This window comes from Mesoplodon densirostris, chromosome 2 (assembly GCF_025265405.1).
Source record: "Mesoplodon densirostris isolate mMesDen1 chromosome 2, mMesDen1 primary haplotype, whole genome shotgun sequence".
Taxonomy (NCBI): domain Eukaryota; kingdom Metazoa; phylum Chordata; class Mammalia; order Artiodactyla; family Ziphiidae; genus Mesoplodon; species Mesoplodon densirostris.
Window position 1 is genome coordinate 27,894,630 of NC_082662.1, and position 24,778 is coordinate 27,919,407.

The 24,778-nt window shown below is 52.2% G+C and overlaps 1 protein-coding gene across 2 annotated transcripts in view; it reads right to left on the reverse strand.

Annotated features, from left to right (window-relative positions):
* The window catches only part of CSMD2 (CUB and Sushi multiple domains 2), a 660,274-nt gene that overhangs the window by 277,266 nt on the left and 358,230 nt on the right, over positions 1–24,778 (reverse strand). For both annotated transcript variants that reach the window (XM_060081981.1, XM_060081974.1), the window contains exons 11-12: positions 19,630–19,733; positions 16,293–16,405 (exon numbers count right to left, since the gene is read on the reverse strand). In XM_060081981.1, the coding sequence (XP_059937964.1) occupies positions 16,293–16,405; positions 19,630–19,733 (217 nt within the window). The remainder of the gene's footprint in view (positions 1–16,292; positions 16,406–19,629; positions 19,734–24,778) is intronic.

Sequence of the window (24,778 nt, forward strand, 5' to 3'; positions counted from 1 at the left end):
TGGGATCTGGGGACATGATGGACTGGCTGCCTCGTGGTAGAGACAATCAGGACCCCGACGTTCCAGGAAAGGAGTCTGTCCTGGCCAAGTCCCTGGAGTTTCCCCCCGAGTTGCCCCCGCCTCCACCAGCCCCGTGCTTGGTGCTGTGAGAGATGAAGGCCAGGGAGGCAGGGAGGAAGAAGCAGGAGAGAGGGCGGGCAAGGAGGAGAAGCTCTGCTCCCAGAGAGGAAGGCACCCTGCAGGAAGGACGCGAGTCACGGCTGCTGCGACAGATGGTGAGGTGAGGACGGCAGGAGTCCTGTGACTCGGGAGAGAGGCGGCTGGAGTAAGGGGAAGTTTTTGGACACCTTCCCAGGACTGTCAGGCCAAAGGAACCCTGCGTTTTCCGTAGGCACCATTATGGGCTGCCAGGAGCCATAGTCCCCGAAGTTGCTGTGCATGGCCCTGACACGGGTGATTCTGCAAAAGCTTTCTTACCACAGCTGTTGGGCCCTGTGGGCTGGTCAGGTGAGCCCCGAGTACTGCCGCCTTACATGGATGGGCTGTTGACTGTCACCTTCATGGTTCCCTACTACTGGCAGAACAAGGCATTCTTTGGCTGGGATTGTGGGAGTGTGTGTGTGTGTGTGTGTGTGTGTGTGTGTGTGAAAGAGAGAGAGAGATCTGAGTCAAACAGCAAGAGTCCTTGGGTTCGGGGGGAGAAGAGGGGTCTATGTGAGCAGACACCAGGCCTGAGGATGCAAGGGCGGGTCAGCTCACCCGCCTCTCATCTCACACGTGCCCCTGGCCTGTCCCTCTACACACAGCCTGAAAGCACACCTCAACCCTCCTCTGAAGCTGGCTCTTCTCCTGCCAGGGCTGGGGGAAGCCAGCCACTGAGGCATTCCCAGGAAGGTGGCCCCTTGGCTCCAGGTCCCAGAGCCCCAGGGGATCAGAAGGAATGGAAGACGGGCCCCGGGACAAGTCAGCCTGCAGAAGTGAGCAGCGAGGCCCTCTTTCTTCTGGTGTCCCCAAACACGTTCTCTCTGGGGCATGAGGCCCTGGTGAGGACTGTCACTGTGGGCACCCTGAGACCTGGAAGAAGGTACCCAGTGTTTGAAGACAGAGCTGGGGCTCACTGCCTGGGACAGGACCCAGGTTTAAGGTGTCCTGGTGCGGCCCCAGCATGCTGTAGATGTAATGTGGGGTTCACCTGCCTGCATCTTAGACCACAGCAGCTACTCTGAAGGTGTGATCAGCTCCAGAGAACAAGCATCCTGAGTGGGAGGAAGAAGCCCAGCCCTCTCCACTGCACAGGCCTGGCTGTTTCCACACCCACCCAATTTCTCCTGCCGTCAGTGTGATCAGAAGCATATAATGAGCACCTACTGTGTGCCAGTCCCTGTGCCAGACACTTGAGACCTGGACGTGGGCTCTGGTCTCAAGGACTGAACAATCCTGACAAGGAAGCAAGTATTTACGACACAGGGTGATTTGTGCCATGGATGCGCCCAGGAGGAGCAACACAACTCAAACTTGGAGGGTGGGGCTGGAAACAGGGTGCGGGAAGTGATGCACTAACCTTGCACACAAAATTATAGAGAGCACAAAAACTCAGCTATCTAGACAAATACGATCTTAGTGCAATATTATGTTTTTAAAAAATCAAAATTGATGCATATAAATCAAATCCAACATGAAGAAAAACACCAGAACTTAATAAAAAGACCAGATCCGACCCAGCACTTGCACAGCTCACCTCACTTGTCTCACCCTAGTCCTGGCCATCAGAGTCTGGCATTATTGAAATGTTATTTTTTTTAATAATTGATCTTTTGCATTAATCTTGGTTTTTAAAAAATACTGTATTAAAATATTATTTAATTACTGAGTTCTTTGGTGCCTCCCTTAAAATTATGCCCAAGGTGAGTGTCTCTCTCATCTCAGCCCAATCCCAACCCTGGCATCAGGGAAGGCTTCTTGGGGGATGTTTAAGCTGAGGCCTGAAGTCTGTGTAGGAGCCAGCAGGTGAAAGAAGTATGTGGGATTCATTGCAGCGTTATTTACTACCAGCCAAGCCATGGAAACAACTTACTTGTCCACTGATGGATGGACAGGTAAAGAAAATGTGGCACACACATACAATGGAATATTTTTCAGCCACAAACAAGAAGTAAATCCTGCCATTTGTGACATGGGTGAACCTTGAGGGCATTATGCTAAGTGAAATAAGTTGTACAGAGAAAGACAAATACCGTATGATCTCACTTATATGTGGAATCTAAAAAAAATGAACTCATAGAAACAGAGAGTAGAATGGTGGTTGACAAGAGTGGGGTGGGGGAAATAGGTGCAGGTGGTAAAAGGATACAAAGTTCCAGTTATAAGATGAATAAGTCAGGGGGATATGACGTACAGCATGGTGACTCTGGTTAACGACAGTGTATTGCATATTTGGAAGTTGCTAAGAGGGTAGGTCTTAAAAGTTCTCAACACATACACACACACAAACTGTACGGTGAGGTGATGGGTGTGTTAACTAACCTTATTGTGGTAATCATTTCACAATATATACATATATCAAGTCAACACGTTGTACACCTTAAAGTTACACAATGTTATATGTTAATTACGTCTCAATAAAGCTGGGAAGAAGAGAAAGGCGTTAGTGGGAGGGAGAGGAGAGGAAGGACCCTTCAGGTGGGGGAGGAGCCCATGCAGAGCCTCAGAGGCTGTTTGTAGGACTGCAGTGATAGCAGTGATGATAACTAATCGTTACAATCATTAACGAACTTTTAGTTATAGAACTAATCACTCTAGCGCTGACTATGTGCTGGCAGCCACTCTGAGAACTTTACATAGAGTGAATCATTCCATCCTTACAGTACACGGTGACCTAGGTACTATTATCTCCATTTTAAAGGTGAGGAAACTGAGGCACAGAGAGTTGATGTAATTATCCAAGGTCACAGAGCCAGGAAATGGTGAATCTGAGGTCCAAACCCAGGTTGTATGGTTCCAGGGCTCTTCAACACCATGTCACATTGTCTTTCCACAAGCATGAGTACTTTCTGCCAGGTGATGAGAGATGAGGCTGGAAGAGGCAGGCAGGGCGAACCCACAAAAGGGCCTGTTCGACCTGCTAATGAGACTGGACTTCAGAGTGTAGGCAATGGGGGCTCAGGAAAGGGTTTCATTCCACTTGGCATTTCATAGTGTGGATTTTAAAAGGTCACCCTAACTGCTGCCTGGAGAACGGTCTGGGGGCAGCAGTTCTGGAGGCAGGGAGATCATTCATTCATTCAACAAACATTTGGGTGTCTCCTTAGCATGAGCCACTGTGCTGGGCACTGTGGGTGCGACAGAGAACAACGCAGACACAGGCCCTGCCACCATGGAGGTTCCGTTCTAGAGGGAGGCTCCCAATGATCTGGGAGCTTTTTTTTTTTTGCGGTACGCGGGCCCCTCACTGCTATGGCCTCTCCCGTTGCGGAGCACAGGCTCCGGACGCGCAGGCTCAGCGGCCATGGCTTACGGGCCCAGCCGCTCCACGGCATGTGGGATCCTCCTGGACCGGGTCACGAACCTGCGTCCCCTGCATCGGCAGGTGGACTCTCAACCACTGAGCCACCAGGGAAGCCTATGGGAGCTGTTTTGACAGCATCCTGGACTGGGCACAGGCAGAGGGGATGGGGAGAGGCAGAAGGACTTGGGAGGTCTAAAGCAGGAAGAAGCCACAGGCCACACTGAGAGTGAGCAGACAGGGGATAAAGGGGAGGCAGGGGCTACGATGACTGCAGGGCTCGGCCTGGGTACTGGGTGAGCTTCCATCTTCACCAGATGCGGAGGGAGCAGGGCTGGAGGGTCACTCGGCACCTCCACGGGGACATACCTAGTAGAAAGGGGCTACGTGGGTCTTACGCCCACGAGGAGAATCGGGTCTAGAAATACAGAATTTGCATTCAGCTCATAGAGGGTCATGAGAAGAATGAGACCACCCAAGGGGAGACATCAGTCCGGACAGAACAGCTAGGGACACTGCAGGGACCAGCAGAAGGCGAGTCTAAGATCCCGCAGGGAGCGGAGCCCCAGAAGCTTAGAGGAGAATGAGTTTCAGGAAGGAGACCAACAGCATCGAATGTGGCAGGGAAGTTTACAAAGGACTGGAAGGCAGGTCAGTGGAAGGAGCTCAGTGGATACTGGCGGGAGACTGAGCGTGATGATGGGGCCGGCCCGGCACTGACGGGAGAGTAGGTGACTCATAAAGAAGGCACTTCTAAGAAGTGAAGCAATAGGGAGAATTCAGGTGGCAACTATGAGGAATATGGCCTTGAGGGGGCAGCTGAAGAGGCTTTTTAAGGTCGAAGACACTTGACCATAATTAAATGCTAGGGGAGGGCAGAGAGAGAGAGAGAGAATGTGAATGGATATAACTGAATGAGAGACATTGGTTAGCCGAAATGGGCAGTGGCAGCACGAGGCTATGGAGAAGCAGGAGGCCGGGGCCCAGCGCATGCTGTGGGGCTCAGCTTAGAGACCGGGAAGCTCCCCTTCCCTCGTGATGGGGGGAAGAGGGAAGAGGTGATCACAGCGAGCTTTCAGGTAGGAGAGCGGGAGGTTGAAGAAGATCTTGTGATGACACAGGCTCTACTTTCCTAGTGGAGGAGGAGGCCGTGTCATGATGTTTGCTGAAGGTGAGGGACGAGGTGTGGGGAAAAGGATGCGACGTTGACGAGAACGTCTGCAACAGTCACCTGGAGAAGAGGAATCATGGCTGGAAGGGCCGCCATGCACCCTGGGTTCCACGGAGGGTGGAGACAGCTCATTTACAGGGGCGCTGCCACCGAGCAGGGCTGTGTGGCTTGTCCCAGATCCCTCAGAACCTGGTTCACGTGCACGTGGAGAAATGGCAGGGCGGTGGGCAGGGAGTCAAGGATACTGTTCAAGGAATGGCTGATGTGTGCCGCAAGGGTCTCAGGCTGAAGGAGGAAGGAAGTGAACAGAGGAGGAGGGGGAGGGGACGGGGATGGAGAGGCCAAGAGAAGGATGGTGAATGGAGTAGAGGGAGGCACGGGTGGGGGAGCGGAAGGGACGAGGGGACCCAGAGCAGGTGGGTGGAGCGAAGGCTTCAGAGGTGCCAGAGAGCAAGGTCCGCACTGACAGGATGGGAGAAGGCTGAGAAACGAGAGGCAAGGTGATGGCGAGACCCAGAGTGGAGAGGAAGAGGCTGGTGACATCCACGAGGAGGGTAGCGAGTGGCAGAGGTGGAGACAGCTTAGGTCAAAGGATAAGGGTTTGCACGTAGGTGGAACAGCACTGGAGAGCGAGCGCACGAGCCCACCGCTCAAATGTGAAGTTCACGGGGCCTGTGGACAGGAGCTGCTAGTGCTGGAGAGGGCTCCTGGGTAGGGGTGACCTCGGGGAAGTCAGGTTTAAGGGCGCACTTGGCAAAGAGGTCCAAGGTGTTGGAGAGGGGCATGTGCAGACCATGGAATCAGGACCAGGTCGGGGGAGAGGAAGAACAGAGCAGGATTGGGCTTCCCTGGTGGCGCAGTGGTTGAGAGTCCGCCTGCGATGCAGGGGACGTGGGTTTGTGCCCCAGTCCGGGAAGTTCCCACCTGCCGTGGAGTGGCTGGGCCCGTGAGCCATGGCCGCTGAACCTGCGCGTCCAGAGCCTGTGCTCCACAACTGGAGAGGCCACAACAGTGAGAGGCCTGCGTACCGCAAAAAAAAAAAAAAAAAAAAATGAACAGAGCAGGATGGTTCAAGAGTTTGAGATCTCCTTTCAGGAAGGCCGTGGGGCTGGGGGCTGGCCCTCAGACACCCTTGTCCTGGTCTGGATCTTCCCTCCAAGCCCAGCGCCAGCCCCTGCTGGGGACACAAGGGAACCAAGTCCCCTTGCCCTCCTGCAAGGGGACTCCCTGGGCTTCACAGCCCTGCCTGAAAAGGCATGTGACCTTGACCCTCCTGACCAGGTGCCGACCAAATCTGACATCAGGGCCCAGAACTGCAAATCCATAAGCCAAATTCTGACTTGGAGGAAATCACGCATGCAGCTTCCTGTTATCTGGCCTAACAGAATTCCCCTCTATAAGTGTTTATCTTTCCCTCTCTCTCCTTCGACCAGAAGCAAGCTGGCGAACACGAGATGCATGCTTCAAAGACCCTGAGAATTCCATCACGACTGGGCTCTGCATATGTGCTTTCCCCATTCTCCGCTGTTTTATTCCTATCATCTGTGATCAACCTTACTGTCTTCTCCCCAGGTTTTTCAATTTGTGATACCAAATTGGAATCCTTTTTATGACAATGTCTGTAGAGAAGGAACTGCTTCTCATGTCTGGATAAATTCACCGTTGGATGTGCTCCAAGAAGAGCAGTGCCGTGTAGAGGGAGAGGAGAGTCTGACCCTGGGCTACGATTCACTGCCTTTCCAACCGGGTGGGACTTCATTTGTTCCTTCACTGATTCCCTGTTCCCTCAGCCCGGGCTGCAGCTTCCTCTCCTCCCCAATGTCACATGGCCAACTGCTCACGCCACAGACTTTAGCTTAAGACGTCACCTCCTCAAGGTGCTTTCCCTGACCTCTCTTCTTAGATGTTTCCCTTTTCCTTTGCTCTCTCGGCACCCTGGTCTTTTTCTTTGTAGCACCGATTGTAAGTATTCCTCTATTCATTTCATTAGTTCCTGTTCTAGACATTGCACGTAGAGCGGTGGAAAAAAGGGCAAAAATCTCCGCTCTCCTGGAGCCTACTGTCTGTTGGGGCATCAGGGACAACTTGGTTCACCATCTCAGCCCCCACTGGTGCCCCGCAGGCTGCCAGGTGGCTTCCTCGTTTCTCATCTCCCCACCCACTGGAAGGGAAGCCCTATGGAGGCAGGCATCAGTTATGTGTTGTTGATCACTTAGCACAGCATCTGAAGCACAGACAGCACGCTGCTCAGTGTGTGAGCACAGCTGATATATGTTGCACGGGGAGTGTGTCAAATGCCACGCCCAGTGCTAATGATACAGAGCTGCCTGACCCAGGGCCCCTGCCCTTGGACAACTCACAGTCAGGTGGCTCCAGAGATAGTTACAGAGTCAATGATGGGGGCTGGGACGGGGTGTGTACCTGACCACACAACCTCTGGGGGCGAAGGGGAGGCAGCTCCGGTCTCGAGCTGGGGCTGGGGGAGGCAAGAGGCTTCATGGAGGCTGACCAGGCAGACACAGGGATCAGCCTGGGTTCTGCCCTCCCCTCCCCATCGCAGCCCCCGCTAACCACCTCCTGGCGGTTTCTCCTCCCGGACACCCCTGCACCCTCTGCTCTCCATTCTTCCCCTCACCGCCCAAGTCCACCCCTTTTAATTCCTCACCTGGGCACGGCGTTAGGCAAGAGCCGTTCCCCTGTCCCTTCCCTCTACTCTGTCGTATTCTGCAAAGCAGCACGAGATCGCTCAGGAACAAACATCGGATCATTGGTGTGCCCTGCTCATTGATTCTTCCATGGCTTCCCCAAAATCCACAGATGAAAACCCCAACTCTTTGGCATGGCAGGGCCTTTGCCTGCCCCCTCCCACCCCAGCCTCCTCTTTGTCCATCTCCGACCTTGAGATTCACCACAAAACGGGGCCACCTGCAGGGGGCAAAAGAGTGCGAAGGTGAGGACTCTGAGAAAGTCCCGGATCTGTATCCTGGCTCTGACACTGAGTAGTAGACCTTGGGTACCTTTCCTATCCTCTCTGAGTCTTAGTTTTGTCACTTGTAATACAGAAATGGTAATAAGAACAGCTACCTTGCAGGGTTGTTTGGAGGATTAAATGAGCTTATGTATACAAGACAACTGTCAAAATGTCCAGCACGGGCTTCCCTGGTGGCGCAGTGGTTGAGAGTCTGCCTGCCGATGGAGGGTACACGGGTTCGTGCCCCGGTCCGGGAAGATCCCACATACCGCGGAGCGGCTAGGCCCGTGAGCCATGGCCGCTGGGCCTACAAGTCTGGAGCCTGTGCTCCGCAACGGGAGAGGCCACAACAGTGAGAGGCCCGCGTACTGCAAAAAAAAAAAAAAAAAAAATGTCCAGCACATGGCACATAACCAGTAACCAGGAGGTGTTTCCTCAAGGTCATTATTGGCCCATTGTTGGCAGAGCCCAGCCAGCTCTCACGCAGCTCCAACTTGGTACCTGCTGTGCTCTCTTCCTAATGAACACCCCCCACTTGTCAACTAGACAAAGAATCATCTCTCAGTGTCAGCTCAAGTGCTTCCTTGGGGCTGTACCCTTGAATCACCCAGGCAGCCTTAGGAGCTCTCTCTCTCGCTCTCTCTCTCTCTCACTCCCAGCCCCCTTGGACAATTATTTATTTATTTAATTCTGGAGAATAGTTAGAAGTTCAATGTGGCAGGATGTGATGATGAAAGGAGATGAGGCTGGAGAGATGGTCTGGGAGACCGTGAAGAGCCGGGATCAGCTCCTTATACACGGGGGTCCCACCCCTTCTGCTCTTTGTACCTCCAGAACCAAGCGCAGTGCCTTATGCATCCTGAGCCCTCCAGACCAATTGTTCAACCAGCACAGACTCCTAATGAGTGACCAGGACATCTTTGGTGCATTAAGACGACCTCTGGGTATGCCTGGATCTCATGGATTTCCTGGTAACCACATCCCACTCTACATTTCTACTGATGATGGGAAGGGCACAAGCAGGCAAGCGACAGAGGGCGGCTGTACGTGTATCTCTGGGAATCTGTGCATCGATCTCTGCACACAGTTTTCATGAATGGGATGGAGATGTGGGTGGATGAAGTGGGTGACATTCGTCCCTCCCACCTCTTTCCTCCCTCCCATCCCTTTCCTCCACCACACTGTCATGGGTGTGTCACAGACCGAAGGAGGTTGGGAAACAGGGATGAATATGGTGAATATGGGGTGAAGACAAACATGTAGAACATCCAGGTTGCCCCCAAGCTGTCTGTATCAGCTCCAAACTGGAGCTTGCCATTTGCAAAAGCCCATGTATTTAAAGAGTATATCTCATTGACAGATCACTTCCTGCCAAATTTTAAAGGTGCAGTATCCTTTGTTGCTTAGCACCCCTGCCTCCCGGGGGCCAAGAAAGACTCGTGTGTAGCGTGGGTCCCACTGGGCCTTCCTGAGAGGGGTAGCTGCTGCCTGTATCTAGCAAACCTCTAGGTCCCAGTGCCTGAGGAAGCTTTAAGGGTATCATGGAACCTCAGTGAGCATCTTAGGAACATGCCTGGTGTCATTCCTGGTTGAAGTTGGAAAGTTTGGGCCTCTGAGCTTATGGGGATAAAGTAAGAAGAGACAGAGGTCCTGAAAATTGCAGACTGGAGGCTGAAAATGGCCACGTGCTTAACGCTCTGATTGGAGGAAAGGCAGGGTCCGAAAAAGAGCAGAGTCAGGATGCTGGGCTGCTGCCCTCGGTCTCCTTTCAAGCTCAGCTCCAACACCATCTGTTTCAGGAGGCCTCCTGGTGCCACCACCAGAGTTCAGTTCTGGAGAAGGGGATGCAGGCACCGCCTGCAGAAGGCTAGACTTGGTCATCTTCCCCCTACTTGCTCTCAAACTTTATTCTGTGGAAGTTTTAGCTTCAACCCTAGGCAACCAGGGGATCAGGCTTTCTAGGTCAACCTGTTCTCTCTGGGATGTTGACCAACTCCTCTCCATCTTATAAACGAGCCTTAGCTTCAGACACCAGCTCCTCCAGGGAGCCTTCCCTGATGCCTTCAAGTAAGGTTAGCTGCCCCTCCTTGATATTTCCCCATTTTCTCATACTTCCTGGACTCTAATGAAGACAGACTAAGACTTGGGTGAAGGCACAGAATGTCTTGTTATCCTTGTATCCCCTTGTGGTCTGAACAGTGTCTGTAACACAAAATAGGGGCCTAGATGATGTTGAATACACAGGTGACCTTATTTCCAACACAAGTCCCCTGGACTCTTGGGCATCCTTTCTGCATGATCTCTACCGCCCTGCTTCTCCATAACTCCAGGGTGAGGGTCCCAGCTCCTTCCTCCCTTAGGCCGGCCTCCGAGATTTAGCATTAGGCTGCCAGATTCCAGGCTCCAAGTCAGGAAGTGAAGAGACTCCGAGATTGACGGTAAAACTTGTTAGCAAGTTGTATGTAATTTTATAATGTTTCTGGTAAGTGCTAATTGCCTGTTCCTTAAATATTTCTTATTCTGCTGGGAAGCACAGCAATTGCAAATATGAATGCTTTCCTACAGCTGGCTGCCCTCATGGAGGGGGCCTGAGTTTCTAGGTGCCAAAGACTCAGATACTGACAGAGATGGAGGCCCCTCCCCCACCCTGACCTGGGATTGTGACAAGCATAATGAGAAGTATTTCTGGGAAATAAATCCCTCAACTTTTCCCACCCAGGACCTCACACTTTTAATGGGCGTGGTGGTGGGGGGCAGTGATGATGCTGCAGTGTCACCTGCCTGCCCTAAGGAAGCTTTTCTCTACCTGAACAGGGGCAGATGAGGTATTGATGCTGATGGGGCCAGGTATGCCTGGGAGTTTCTGCCTTCAAATGCCTCATGCCACCTGTGGAACACATGCATCCCGGCCACCCTCCCATCCCTGAGCCAAGATGTCTGTCCTGCATGGAATTCCCCAGGAGCTGGGATAAAAGAAGGGCTAAGATGGGGGTGGAGATAATTCTGAAGCTTTGGGCCATGAGTGCAGGTTAGAAGAGCTGCAGGACTAGGGAAGCAGGGGAGGGGATCAGGCTTTTAAACTGAGTGTGCCATGCCCCATGCTGGAGGCTTCACTGCACGGAAGCCTCGCAAGACCCCTGTGAGATGAATGTTTATCAGCCCTTCTTCACAGATGAGAAAACGCAGGCTCAGGGATGTGGAGGGATTGGCTGAAGATCACACACAGAGCCAATGACAGAACTCGATTATAAAGTGGGTTTGTCTGACCCCAGAGTCTATGGGGACAGTGAAGAATGTGAGCTCTTGGCACCTGAGTGCCGGGAGGTGGTAAAGCGGGACAAAAGGGGATTGAGGGGATGTAGAGGAAGGGTGCCTGATTGTGCCAGGCACTGGGCTAGGCCCTGTAGGACCAGATAGATTAATAAACTGTAATCTGCCTAGAATGGGTTCATAGGAGCCAGAATTTGGCTTGGAATTATCATCGAGGGCCTTGGATGCCACATGAATGACTGTGCTTTATCCTGAAAGCAGTGAGAAGTTGTCATTAAAGTTTTTTGTTTTTTTTTTTTGTTTTTTTTTAAGTAGCAGGGAACTGTGCCAGATTTGGATTCTAGGAAGATCACTGAGCTGCAAGAGGCAGATGGGTGGGGCTGGGGGAGGGGCCTGGAGTCAGGGATGCTGGGTAGGAGGACTGTGTGGTCATCAGGTGATAGGTGACGAGGGCCTAGCCACGTCAATGACAGAGGAGCTGGGGCACCGCAGAGGGAGAACTGGCAGAATCTGGGGACTGAGTCAGAGGTGGGAGAGGGAGAAGGAGGAGGTGGAGATGAGGCTGAGTGATGGTGTGGATGGTGGTGCTGTTCACTGGGATGGGGACATGGGAGCAGGGGGTGTGGGAGCGGAGATGGACAGCTTGGTTTGGGATGGTGTTAATGCACTGAACGTTTGTGTCTCCCCCAGATTCAGATGTTGAAGTCCTAACCCCCAGTGTGGCTGTATTTGGAGATGGGGCCTCTAAGGAAGTAATAAAGGTTAAACAAAGTCCTAGGGTGGGGCCCTGATCTGATAGGATTAGTGTCCTTATAAGAACAGACAACGCACTTGCACTCTTCTTCTCCCTCCATGTGCACACAACGAGAAAAGGTCACGTGAGGATACAGTGAGAGGACAGCCATCTGCAAGCCAGAAAGACATCTGGCAGCCATCTGAAGCCAGCCCGGACCAGAAACCGAATCAGCCAGAGCCCTGATCTTGAACTTCTAACCTTCAGAATCGTGAGAAAATAAATTCCTGTTATTCAGGCATCCCAGTCTACGGTATTTTGTTATGGCAGCCAGAATAGGCCTAAGACGGGTGGGGTGGGCTTGAGATGTCTGAGGGGTAAGCTATGTAAGATGTGTCACAGGTAGACTGACATGCAAGTGGGGAGTAGATCTGAAAGTCACCAGGGCTCAGGCTGAGGTTGAAGTCATAGGAGTAGATGTGATCAACGGTGGAAGGTTCTAGAAAAAGAGAATGAAAGCTGAGAGCCTGAGAAGTGCGTGCCCTGAGGGGGCAGTGGGGAGCCATGCAAGAGCTTAGGGAGAGTAGCTATGAGGGTGGAGGGGACCTAGAGGCTGCAGGTAGAGAAGCCCAGAGCAGATGGAAAAGGGCACAGTCATATCGGGGCCTCAGGGAACTTGACCACCCACGTCTTCCACAGAAGAGGGCATCTCGCCATGAAGGTGTGAGACCCATGGGTGTCACCCTCAAACAAAGGTCAAAGGTGGAACGACAAGAAGGGAAAGGCAGGCCCATCCTGACATTTAACCCTTCCCAGGCTCTTCTTCCCGCTGAACAAAGTGCGAACTCCTTACGAGGCCTTGAGGCCCTTGGTGACCAGGGTCTGTCTTCTGCCATGTCTGCCTTCACACTTTACACAGTGGCTATCATGAAACACCTCCTTTCCCAGCCAGTCTGGGGAGTGAGGGTGAGGCAGGGGCCAAGGACCGGGGCTATCAGAGCAACCACGGGCCACCTGGGGGACAGGCAGGGAGCCACGTGGCCCGCAGAGGAGGGCACAGCCCGGAGTGGAGGGCAGTGGTCATCACGGAACTTTCTCAGCCCCCAGAGGACAACACCTCTGTGCCAGGCACTGTGCAAGGGGCCTTCGTGATCTCATTTCATAACACTGCACAGCGATGCCATATAGTCAGCATTATTACCTCCATTTTATGAGTGGGGAAACTGAGGTTCAGAGAGACCATATAACTTGCCTAAGGTCACAGAGCTGGGGCCAAGCTGGGATTCACCAGCTCTGGTCCAATTCCAGAGTCTGTTCTATCTTCACAGAAGCTGCTGCTTCTGTGCCAGAACCCGTGTAGCCCCTGTGGGTTAGTGAGGGGTCGAAACGTCCAGACTCTCTTCTCTCTTCCTATTTTGTCATGGTTCCGAGGAGAAGTCCGGCCCACACCTAGTCTGTGACCAGCCGTCACACAGCGCATGCTTTTAGGCCAAGTCTATGTTGTCTTCTATTGTCGCCACAGTACCTAGCCTCGTTCTGGTCACATAACAGGAGCTTAATCAATACTGGCTGAGTGAAATGGCCAAATGACCTAATCCCAATCTCTAGTAACAAGGAACCCAGGCTCATGACTTATTTGACTGGGCTCATGGCCCATTTGACTGGGGCAAAGCTTCGGCTTCTATAAAGATTTTATAAGGAATTGAAATTCTGTAACTTCGGGAGGCTCCCAGTATAAGAGAAAATCATGGGCTTTCAAGCTATAGAGACCCAGCGTCGAATCTTGACTCTGCCAGGTCCCACATTTCTGTGTGGCCCTGGGCAGGTCACTTATCCTCTGAGGCTCTGATTCCTCTTCTACAGAAGAGCAGCCATCATCACATAGCTGTGAGCACTGCGTGAGATGAAGCGGTACTATTCAAACTCGTGCTTAGCTACATATCCCCTCTTAGAAGAAGGTTTCCAGGAGGAGAGGAGGAGATGGAGGCAGGGTCAGAGGCCTCCCTGCTGGGCATCCCCTATCCCACCACCTTGGTGGTCACCGAGGGTACCCCAGGTCTTTGTGTGACACTGTTTGAAAACCCTGAGACAATGAACACACAGCTTCTGGCACATAATAGGCTCTCAACAAGTGATGTGTCCCTTTCTTTTCCAATGAAATCACACCAAACAAGCCTAATTCCTCTTTCCCACAGAACAGCCCTTCAAATATTTGGACACAGCTCTCAAGTCTCCCCTGAGTCCACTTTCCCCTGAATAAACATTCAGGGGGCTGTTAACCTTGCTCACTGGGCTTGACTTTAAGTCCTCTCCTTATCCATCTCAAGCTGAGGTCCCCACGTCTATGCCCAGTTCTCTGATGCCTGATCAGAATAGAATAAAGCAACACTCACTCCCTGGGCTAAATTCTAGTAGCTAATATTTTTGAAACTTCAAACAGGACTTGATATTTATTTCCACTTCATCTTATTCTGGTAATTTAGCCAATTACTCCACTCCATCCAGATCTTTCTGCACGCTGTTTGCTGACTGCTGTACCATCATCCCTCTCAAGCTCATGTGACTTTTGTCTTATCCAAGCCACGAATAAGATATGGAAAGATTAGGGAATGTGGATGGCACAGAATCATTCCTCCCCACTTCTGGAAACATTCACTGCTGAATATCGGTAGAAGTTCTGAAATGGGGAAACGTTAGAAACTTTTGAGTCTAAATCCATTCCCATTTCCAGAGTAGTGAGGGCCAGGGCTTGGGCCTGAATCAAGGTCTCCTGATTTCTCATCTGGGGCTTTTTCCATTGCCTCACAGATGCGTATGTGTAACTATGTGCCAGAAGAGCCCATTCATTTAACTACCTATGTACTCACTCACTACTCACTAATTACCTTGTAATCTGCAACATTTTGATTTTCACATTCCTTATCTAAACTTAATCTTCACAGAAGCCCTGTGCCCAAAGGTGTATTATTATCTCCATTTCACAGATGAAGAAACAGAGCCCCAGACAGGCTCCCTGACTCACCATGGAGCTGGAAAGTGACAGAATCAGGATTTGAGCTCAGCACGTTGTCACCCAATAGGTGTTCTCTGTCTGCTGTCCTGTCTCACTTAGATGCATGTTTCCTACTCTTCGAACAGTACATCCATCATCCTTACCCCAGTGGGCATATCATGGTTTGACAGTGTTCCTGCAGGAAATAAGGGCTAGCCTCCCGTTATGAGCTGAATCGTCTTCTCCAAAAAGATGTGCTGAATCCTCACCCCTGGTCCCTGGGCATGTGACCTTATTTGGAAATAGGGTCTTTGCAGACGAAATCAAGTTAAGATGGTGAGCCCTTAATCCAACATGACTGGTGTCCTATGAGAAGAGGAGAGAGACACACGGGGACGTGTGACCACAGGGGCAGAGATGAGAATGATGCAGCTATAAGCTAAGGACTGCTGGCCAGCAGCAGGAGCTAGAAAGAAGCAAGGAAGGAGTCTAGCCAGAGTCTCCGAGGGAGTGTGGCCTTCCTGACACCTTGAGCTGAGACTTCCAGCCTCCAGAGCTGTGAGAGAACAAACTTCTGTTGTTGAAGCCATCCAGTCGGTGGTGCCTCGTTAGGGCGGCCCTAGGACACTAATACATGTCCTGTGTACCCAGTTTGGTGACAGAATCCAGGTCCTGGTACAGGAAGAGCCTTTGGTCCACTGGGGGTGTGAGTCACACTGAGCAGAGTGAGAGTCCTTTGGACCCTAAATAGTCCCGCGTAGAAAGATCACGTCTCCAAATGGGGTGGGGAAGGATGCTTTCTCTCTCCCTCCACTGCCTCCTGTCTCTCTAGTCATTTGAAAGACTTAAAGCTCCCTTTCTCGATAAAGCTTTTCCCGATGCCCCAGAAAGGACGGTTGCCCCTTCTCTGTGCTCCCATTGGTTCTGTTTGCTGCAATTATGTTGCTTTAATAACAGCTCATTTGTTTTCTCCTCTGTCTTACCATGATAGCGCAGGCCCCTTGCAGCAAGGGACTAGATCTGATGCATCTGTTCCCCCAGTGTTGGTCTAGGGTCAGATACCTAACAGGGTCTTCACAAATGCTCAGGGGATGGTCTCTGCTCCACCTTCTGTGAGGATCTGCACTAGAAGTCATCAGGAGGCTTGGCAGTGCATGGAGGGGTGATGGTAAAGGTATCTCTTGGACCCCAGACTTTGCCGTTCCCTTAATGCCTGTTCCCACCAAGAGATGCAGGTCACCTGCGTCTGCATCCTCCTCAGGTCACCAACGGTGTGTGTCTGTCCCTAGCCCTGTGCACGTAGTCACTAATCACTATAACACCCAAATAGGGTAGCTTGGGAAGCTACTGTCTCCAGTCTAAAGATTTTATAAAATAAGCAAGCCTCAGAAAGTTTATGGGGCTTTTCAAAGGTCTACACAAGCCAGGTATGAACCCAGGATGGAACTGATGTGTGTGACTGATCCCAGATAACCCTCAAAACAGCCCAGGAGACCCACTGGACAAAGAAGGAGGCTGGGACTCAGAGAAGCTGAATCACACGCCTAAGGAGAGGAAGCTAGTGCAGGGTGGAGCCGGGATTCGAACCCAGGGCTTGTTGACTCCAAACCAGACCCCAAGCACCTGACTCATTGGCTCCCCAACAGCAGTTACCTTCGTAAGAAGCCTTGAAGCCCAGGGAGCTGCCACTGCTGTCGGTCTGGAAGAGGAGCCACATTTGATGGTTGGTGCTGACAATGAGATCTGGGACCGATGTACCTGTCAGGCTGTCAGGAGAGAAAGATTCAGAGGCGTGCACCCCACTGTGGCACCCCAAGAGAATGACGGTGTGACTGATGACATCTAAAGGAACATCTAGGTGCCAGGCCCACCAGGGCAGGTACTGAGCCCCACAGTGTTTCTGGCACTGAGCCCGGCAGCACGTGCTCATGTGCTGGGAGACTCAGGACCACTCCCCTCCGGCCACAGGCAGAGCTTGCATCTCAGCCACGACTCCCCTGCCCAGACTCCAGGGCTTGGAAGAGAGATCTGTGTCCTCACTTGCCCAGGGGAGGGATGGCTGGAGCCAGATCTAATCAAGGGGGTGTCTACATCCCTGCAACCTCCTGTCTTTCGTGTGAACTGTATTGCAGAAAAGACACAGACAGAAACCCATTTCCCCAGTCGGAACCCAGCCAGTCCTTTTAATGAGGCACCTCTTTCCACTCCAGCATGAGAAGTGACGCTTAAAGCACAGCCACCACCCTGGGCAACGCTCTTTCTGAAGAAGAGAGTTTAGACATGAAGAGGATTCTGATTCAACTCACACTTACCAGGCACCTACCCAAGTCAGACCATGTCCCTTTCATTATCTTATTTAATGTCCCCAGTAGCCCAGTGAGGTAGAGGTTGTGTTATCCCCACTGTACAGATGAGAAGACAGAGGTGCAAAATAGGCAGTGGCTTTCCTGAGGTCAGCCTGCTGGAGTGGCAGAGTCAGAGTCCACGGCACAGCCTGGGGCTCCTAGAAGAAACCTGGCTTCCTTTTTCTCTGAGACCAGACAAACTGCCAGCGCAGATGGGGTGTAGGGGGTTGTGAGGGGGTGGTTGGATTAATGGACCCTACTCTCTGCTCTACCCTGGGGTCTCAAAGCTTGAGGAGGGCAGTTGAATTGGCTGCAGAGAGGTGATCAGTTCTCTGTGAGCACCGTGCCTGTGGAGCGGGGAGAGACCACCTGGGATACACCAGCCTGGTGTGTGTGACATCCCTGGGCTGGGGGCTCTGACATTCTGTAATGAGTAAGGATGGACTCCAGGGTTGTGGTGAGCAAGGGTGAAGACCAAGGCCTCTGCTCTTCCTCTGTGTGACCCAATTATGACAACTAAGGAACCCAAGGATTCTGCATGTGTTTCCCTGAAGTTTTGAAATTGATGTTGGCCTAAAGAGATCTGAGGGTGGTGGGAGAGCCCCCGGGCTGCTGCAGAACTTGTTGGGATCTCACTCAAACTAGACTGGTCCAGAGACCTGGGTACAAGCTCTGGATCTGCCATTCATTTGCTGTGGGGCCTTGAGCAAATGGTCGAGCCTCTCTGAGCTTTTTCACTCCATATAAATGAGGGGTTGAAATGTATGATCCCCCAGAGTCTTTTCAGCTCTGCTGTTCTATGGTTCTCTCTATGACAGAGCACAATGGAGTCATGGGTGAGACAGAGTGGGATCCTGGCCTCTTGGACACATCGAGCTGATGTACCACACAGGTCAGCATGCCAGGGCAGGTGAGTGATGGGGATGCACAGAGAGGAGGGGAGGGGTTGAGTATGATGGGTAATTCATGTGTCAACCTGATTGGGCCACAAAGTGCCCAGATATCTGACCGAGCATAATTCTGGGTGTTTCTGTGAGGGTGTTTCTGGATGAGATTAACATTTAAATTGGAAGACTGAGTAAAACAGATTGCCCTCCCCAATGAAGGTGGGCCTCATCCAATCAGTTGAAGAACTGAATAGAACAAAAAGGCTGACTCTCTACCAAGTAAAAGAGAATTCTTCCTGCCTGCCTGACTTCCAGCTAGGACAGTGCTTTTTTCCCACCCTGAACTTCAACTGAACATCAGCTCTTCCTGGGTCTTGAGCCTGCTTGCCTTTGCTCTAGAACTACATCATCAGCTCTCCTGGGTCCCCAGCTTGTTGACTCAGCCTGCAGATCTTGGGACTTGTCGGTCCCCATTATCACACAAAATGATTCCTTATAATAAATCTCTTTTTTTATATACACATCCTATTAGTTGTTTCTTTGGAGAACCCTGATTAATACAGTGGAGAGTAGGCAGCAGGGAGGATACCCTTCAGGCTGACATTACACTCCTTTCTCTTGAGAGATCCCAAGTCCCAGCCATGTCACCCGACATGGTAGGTAATGTTATTCAACTGCCCTAATAGGATATTCCAGGTAGATGTGAGGAAGGTATGAGAAGCACCCAGAACAGAACAGCTCCTGGACAAGCCAGCTATTACAGAATGGCCATTTTTTATTCAGCATTAAGACCAGAGGGTGTTAGTGTGGTTGGGAGGGGGTGTGGCATGGGATGCTGTCCTTGATGGAAATCAAAAGACATGAATTCAAGTGCTGGTTCTGCCACCAACCATCTTTGCACCCTTTGGGCCTCAGTTTCTCCACCTGTTAAATGGGTATAATAGCACCTTCCTCACAGGGCTGCTGTGGGAATTAAATGAGATAACTGATGTGAAAGTTCCCATCACAGTGTCTGGGCACATACTAGGTGCCCAACATATGTGAAATCTCCCCTTCTTCTTGGCAGGGGAGGTGGATGAGGTCAGGCCTGTCTATCTCTCTAATGCTGGGCCACACACCCTGAACAGGAGCATTCTCCTGCTTTCACATCAGGCTAATCATGGTGGGTGAAGGAGGAGCCAAGAGCTGAGACCCAGTGTAATGGAACCCAGGAGAGCCTGACATCATCCTCTCCCGTGACTAGATCATGTCAAACCAGCCTTTCTGGCCTCAGAAAATTTGGTCCCAATTCTCTGAAACCATCCTTTTCCCAGACAGTTATGAGCATGGAGGGAAATTAGCAAAACACTTCCACTGTCTCTGTCTGAAGTTAGACCACCACACATGTACGTGGCCTTGAGGAAAAACTCCTGGGGGCAGAAGCAGGGTCTGCATAGACGCAGACCGTCCAGTGGAATGCTCCAGGCGCACGCAGCAAACCTCTACTTCCCCTGCTCCCTGAGAGGCTGTTCCTTCTGTATACTTGCCCTGTGACTTCCTAGCGAGACTCTGGCCCAGGGCTCTGTTTTCCTTGGTAGGAGCAGAGGGAGACGGAAGGATTGTTGCCGAGACAGTGCTGCAGGACACCTTTCCTTGTCATAGCGTGGTGGCGGGGGGTAGGGTCAGGGGGACCAAGCAGGACTCGACAAGCCCATCCCCCGCCCCCAGCCAAGGTGCCCGTGCTCCTGCCCTGCCCACCACGTGCTCCGCTTCACTCACATGTAGAGAACGGTCTTCTGGTCCCCGTCCTGACCACCGTCCCCGACCGTCAGGGTGTCGTAACCCCTCTCCAGGTCAAACTCCTCAAAGGCCAGCTTGATCACCTAGGGAGGGAGCAGGGGTTAGGGAGAGGGCAGGAGCTGCCGGGAGAGACTCCCACGGCCTTGAAGACAGCAAGGATCTTCACGTCACCATGCCCAGAGCGCCCGCGACACCACCCCACACAGCCCTCAATCTAAACTGAGCATTTCCATGCCACCTTTTTGAGTGTGAACTTTTTCTCTCTGGGGCCATACAGTCTCTGGGGTCCCCTGACGTTTTCTAAAGATGATCATGGAACATCTGGCCAATTCTGGAGGCTGTCATGGCAACACCAGGCACATCTGGCCAGCTGTGAGAGGATGAGACTCTTCCTTCATGCTTTAATGCACAGAAATCCTCACGGAACTGGAGGCAGATTTTCAGGCCACATGTGGACTCTGAGCTATGTGGTCCTCAGGGACCTGCAGACATTTCCCTCGGCCTCTCCTCTGCCTGCTTTTCTCCATCCACTTTGCTTGTTTATTTGTCGAATAAATGAATGTTCCAAGAAAGGGCTTTCGACAAGATTCTTTTATCTTGTTTTAGTCCTGCCTGCTGCAAATATTTACTAAGCACTCACACCACATGCCAGCCTAGGAGGTAGAGTTTCAATGGTGAGCATCACACGGTCCCTGCCCTGGGTGAGCGGGGAGACAGAACAGTAAACTGATAACCAGAACCCCAGGTGACAGATGCTAGCCTATGGTGGGGGGAGGCGGGGAGGCTGCTTGTGATTGGCGTGGGGGGCCGGTGGTCTGAGAGTTCTGAAGGCTCTGGAAGACTGTCGGGGTCAGAAGGGGATGACGGGAGAGGCAGGGGTCTAGTGCACAAGGCCTGAGCTGTGGCAGAGATGGAACATTCCGGAGTGGTCAGTGTCTATCAGTGTAGGTCCACAAACTGAGCATAGCCGTCAGCTGCCTCATTCTGGGGGACAACATGGTTGGGCCTTCTGTGCAAGGAGGTGGCTCCAGAAGGTCCAGAACTTGAGACATCTGCCTGGAGCGAGGTCCAAAGGGCCTCATAGCCTCCCCTGCCCCGAAGAGCTGGGCTTTATCCTGAGGGAGGAGAGGCAGGAGAGTTTTTTTTTTTTTTTTTTTTTGCTGTACGCGGGCCTCTCACTGCTGTGGCCTCTCCCGTTGCGGAGCACAGGCTCCGGACACACAGGCTCTGCGGCCATGGCTCGCGGGCCCAGCCGCTCCGCGGCATGTGGGATCTTCCGGGATAGGGGCACGAACCCGTGTCCCCTGCATCGGCAGGCAGACTCTCAACCACTGCGCCACCACGGAAGCCCGGCAGGAGAGTTTTAAACAGTGGGTGACGGGGACAATCAGGTGTTGGAGAAGAACATGGGTCTGGCTGCTCGCGTGGAAACTGACATGGCAGGAGAGAGGCCAGAGCCGGTGGGGCTGATTCGAGGCTTCAGTGGCAGTTAGGTGAGCGATGCAGGAGGGCCACACAGTGGAGACGCAAGAGAGAGATGGTCCTGCAGTCTTTAGGGCTTTGTGACTGGATGGATGTGGGGACTGAGGGAGAGAGGGAGTCTGGGAAGACCTGCAGCTTCCCGGCTTGGGCAATTGGGTGGTGGGTGACAGTGCCGTTCGTGAAGACAGAACACACAGAGTCCCCTCCCCTAACATCTTGTCTGGGCCACTTTTTGCCTGTTTCAGGCTGCTTTCAATCCAATAAAGATCTTCAGTCTCCCAGTAGGGAGGCTGCAAGTGCTTCTTTGTTTTCTATTCTGTCACTCAAGGAGTAGAGAATTCCCATGGATAGTTTTTCCTAGTGATGCAGGCTTCCTCTGTCCAAACCAAACAGCCCAGCAGAGCCTCACCCCAGCGTGCCTTCAGGTGCCTCAGAAGGAAACGGCTGCTGCACTTGTGCCTGAGCCCGGTACCGCCTGTGCAGTGCCCTCTGCCTGGGCACGGGACTCACGGCGAGAAGCCGTGAGCGTGGACAGACAGGACAGGGAGGACGGGTGTCACTGGCTGGAAGGAGGCTGGAGGAGGCTTCCTGGAGGAAATGAAGCCCAGGCTGAGTTTGGGAGATGGACTGGGGTCCGATAAATGGAGAAGGAAAGGACAGTGATCCAGGCAGAGGGAGAAGCAGGTGCTGGGGCGAGTAGATCTGGAGTTGTATGACTGAGAGGGAAGCAGAGGGTGGTGACGCCAGAGAAGTGGAAGGAGCCAGGTAAGGAAGGGCTGTCTGTCATGCTAAGGATTTAGGCTTTGTCCTAAAGACAAGGGGGAATCACGGAAGAGTTGTAAGAAAATGTACGGCATGAGACTTTTGTTTTAGGAGCAATAGCATTGAGGGCTGGTGGAAAACAGACCGATGTCTGGGCTGTACAACAGCGTGGGTGAGGGAAGATGTGGGCCCTTAGCAGGCAGCAGTTGGGGCCTGTTAGAAAACAGGGGATGGAGGAAATGGGGGTACTGACCTTGGAGAAGAGAGACTCAGGGGCAGAGGCAGGAGCAGCGGTAACCCTGGCCGGCTCCAAGGGCAAACGTGGAGATGACGAGGCACTGAGCCCCAACTCTGTGACAGTCAGAACTGTCCCACAATGAAAGGGACTGCATTCAGAGGTAGTGAGCAGCCCGTCACCGGTGGTATGCAAGTAGAGTGAGGAAAGCATTCCTGCTTGGGGCTCTCAGATAGTTTCGACAAAAATACTAGACCCTACTGATAAAAATCCTTGTTGGCTACATAGACACATATTACAGTGAGCAACCTACAGTGAGTGGGGAAGCCTCAGCCCCCTCTTGTTTTCCCACCGAGCAGGCAAACTCGCCTCCATGTTCCCTGATGACCCATCATCACCATCTGCTTAGGCTGGAATCGCCTTCCCATCTCTTACCCTCCCCAGTCCTGCCCTACATAATGATGTCGCCATTTCCTAGCCCAGTACGCAAGGAGGGGCCCTCGGCACCTGCTCCCCTCTGCCCTTCCATCGCAGGACCTGTGTGGTCTCCCCTCACATCGGCCCATTCACGACCCCGGTTTGCACAGTCCCCTCCCTCGCCCGCAGTTTCCCTAGCAACGTCTCCGCATCCTTGAGCTCTTGTCCAAGTGCTCCCTGATTGCCCTTCCTCTCCTCTCCGTGTCAGGACTTACCTGCTGTACTGAGACTGATCTGTTTATCTGGTCTTCCACTACACCATGAACTTCCTGGAGGGCAGGGGACAGGTCTCATGGCCTCTGAACCACCAGCGCCTGTCGCCTGTCAGTGTGCCAGGCACATGCCACGGGCTCGGACAATGCTGAATGGGAGAACGCTTTCCAAACGTCTCCTGGACTTATCTCCAGGCTCTTGGACCCCTCACAGGAGCTATCATCAAGAACAAAGGTCGGGGGCCTCCCTGGTGACGCAGTGGTTAAGAGTCCGCCTGCCGATGCTGGGGATACGGGTTCGTGCCCCGGTCTGGGAGGATCCCATATGCCGCGGAGCGGCTGGGCCCGTGAGCCATGGCCGCTGGGCCTGCGCATCCGGAGCCTGTGCTCCGCAACGGGAGAGGCCACAACAGTGAGAGGCCCGCATACCGCAAAAAGAAAAAAAAAAAAAAAAAGAACAAAGGTCGGCAGACTACTCCTGTAAAGGGCCAGGTAGTAAATATTTGCCCCTGTGCATCCCATATGATGTCTGTTGCAATGACCCACCTTTGCTGTTGTAGCATGAATGCAGCCACAGCTTCATACATCCATGTAGCCATAATCCATGTACATTGATATGTGTACGAATGGCCATGGCTGTGTTCCAATAAAACTTAGTTTACGAAAACAAACAATGAACTGGATTTGGCCCAAAGGTGGTAGTTTGCCGACCTCTGGTCTAGAAGATTCTTTGAGACACTTAATCACAGGTTTTGATCTTCCCTTTGATCTTCTCTTGAGAGATTTTGTCACTACAAGAGCTGACACCTATAACGTACTCGACTCTGTTCTGAGCACTTTACATATATCAACTCATGTAAGACTCACAACAGCCACTATGAATACCTCCATTTTACAAATGGGAAAGCCCAGGCACTGAGACATTAGGTGACTCGCCTAAGATCACACAGCTAAGTGGTAGAACTGGGACTCATCAGGCAGCCAGAGGCCAGGCCCTTACCACTGTGCTCGACTGCCTCATAGCATCCCAGGGAGGTCTCCGGTCCACAAGGTAGGGACCACGACTTATCCTCTCAGTCTTCCCTAAGCTCATTTTCTGTATCCCAGCAGCTCAGTTAACACTTGCTCATAAAATACTCCAAGGCCAGTTGTGCCTTCTGCAGACCCAGGGGCCTGGCCTCTGCAGGGAGTCAGGGTCCTGCCTGTACATTCTCACCACCGTCACCCCTTCCAGCCAGCCCCCACTCACGAAGCCACCGCCAAAAGACAGAGCATGGGATTACTATGTCTACGATGGGAAAACATTGCTTTGAAGGCCAGAACCCAGAGCCATAAAATGATTCACATCACTGATTAGAGAACCATTGATGTGAGCTGCATTTTAGAGTGTCTGACCCTAACATGGGAGCTAATTAATTACACCAAGCAGACAGCACAACATACACAATGTTGAAGCTATGGGATGGGCCCCCAGTGCACAGTGTACTGGTGCTTTCATGTTTTTTTCGCTCTTCTCTTTGGCCTTTCTTTAAAGACAGGATCCTATAATGATTCATTAACTAACATGCAGATAAATCAAGCTGGTAAAGTGTCTTTCTAAGGCAGGAGGGTGGCAGCACATGAAATAGACATGATTAAAGAGGCACGTGTATATACAGCTCAGACACCCAGTTGCACCCATTAGGTAAATGAATAAACAAACCCTGAACTAGGACATGACTACTGAGCACCTGCCTTGTGCCAAGCACCGAGCTAGCTGCTTCCCATAAGTTATCTCACTTGTCCTACAATCTACAGCAGAATCTAAATGCCAAGTGCACAGTGCAGATGGTGAGTATTGGAGGATGGCAAAGGAGGGAGAGATGAAAGGCGGCCGCATGGAGGAGGTGGGTGTGCAGGGACCCGCAGGATGGAGAAGGGTGTGGGCTCCGTCCCGGAGATGCTCTGAGCAGTGAACAGG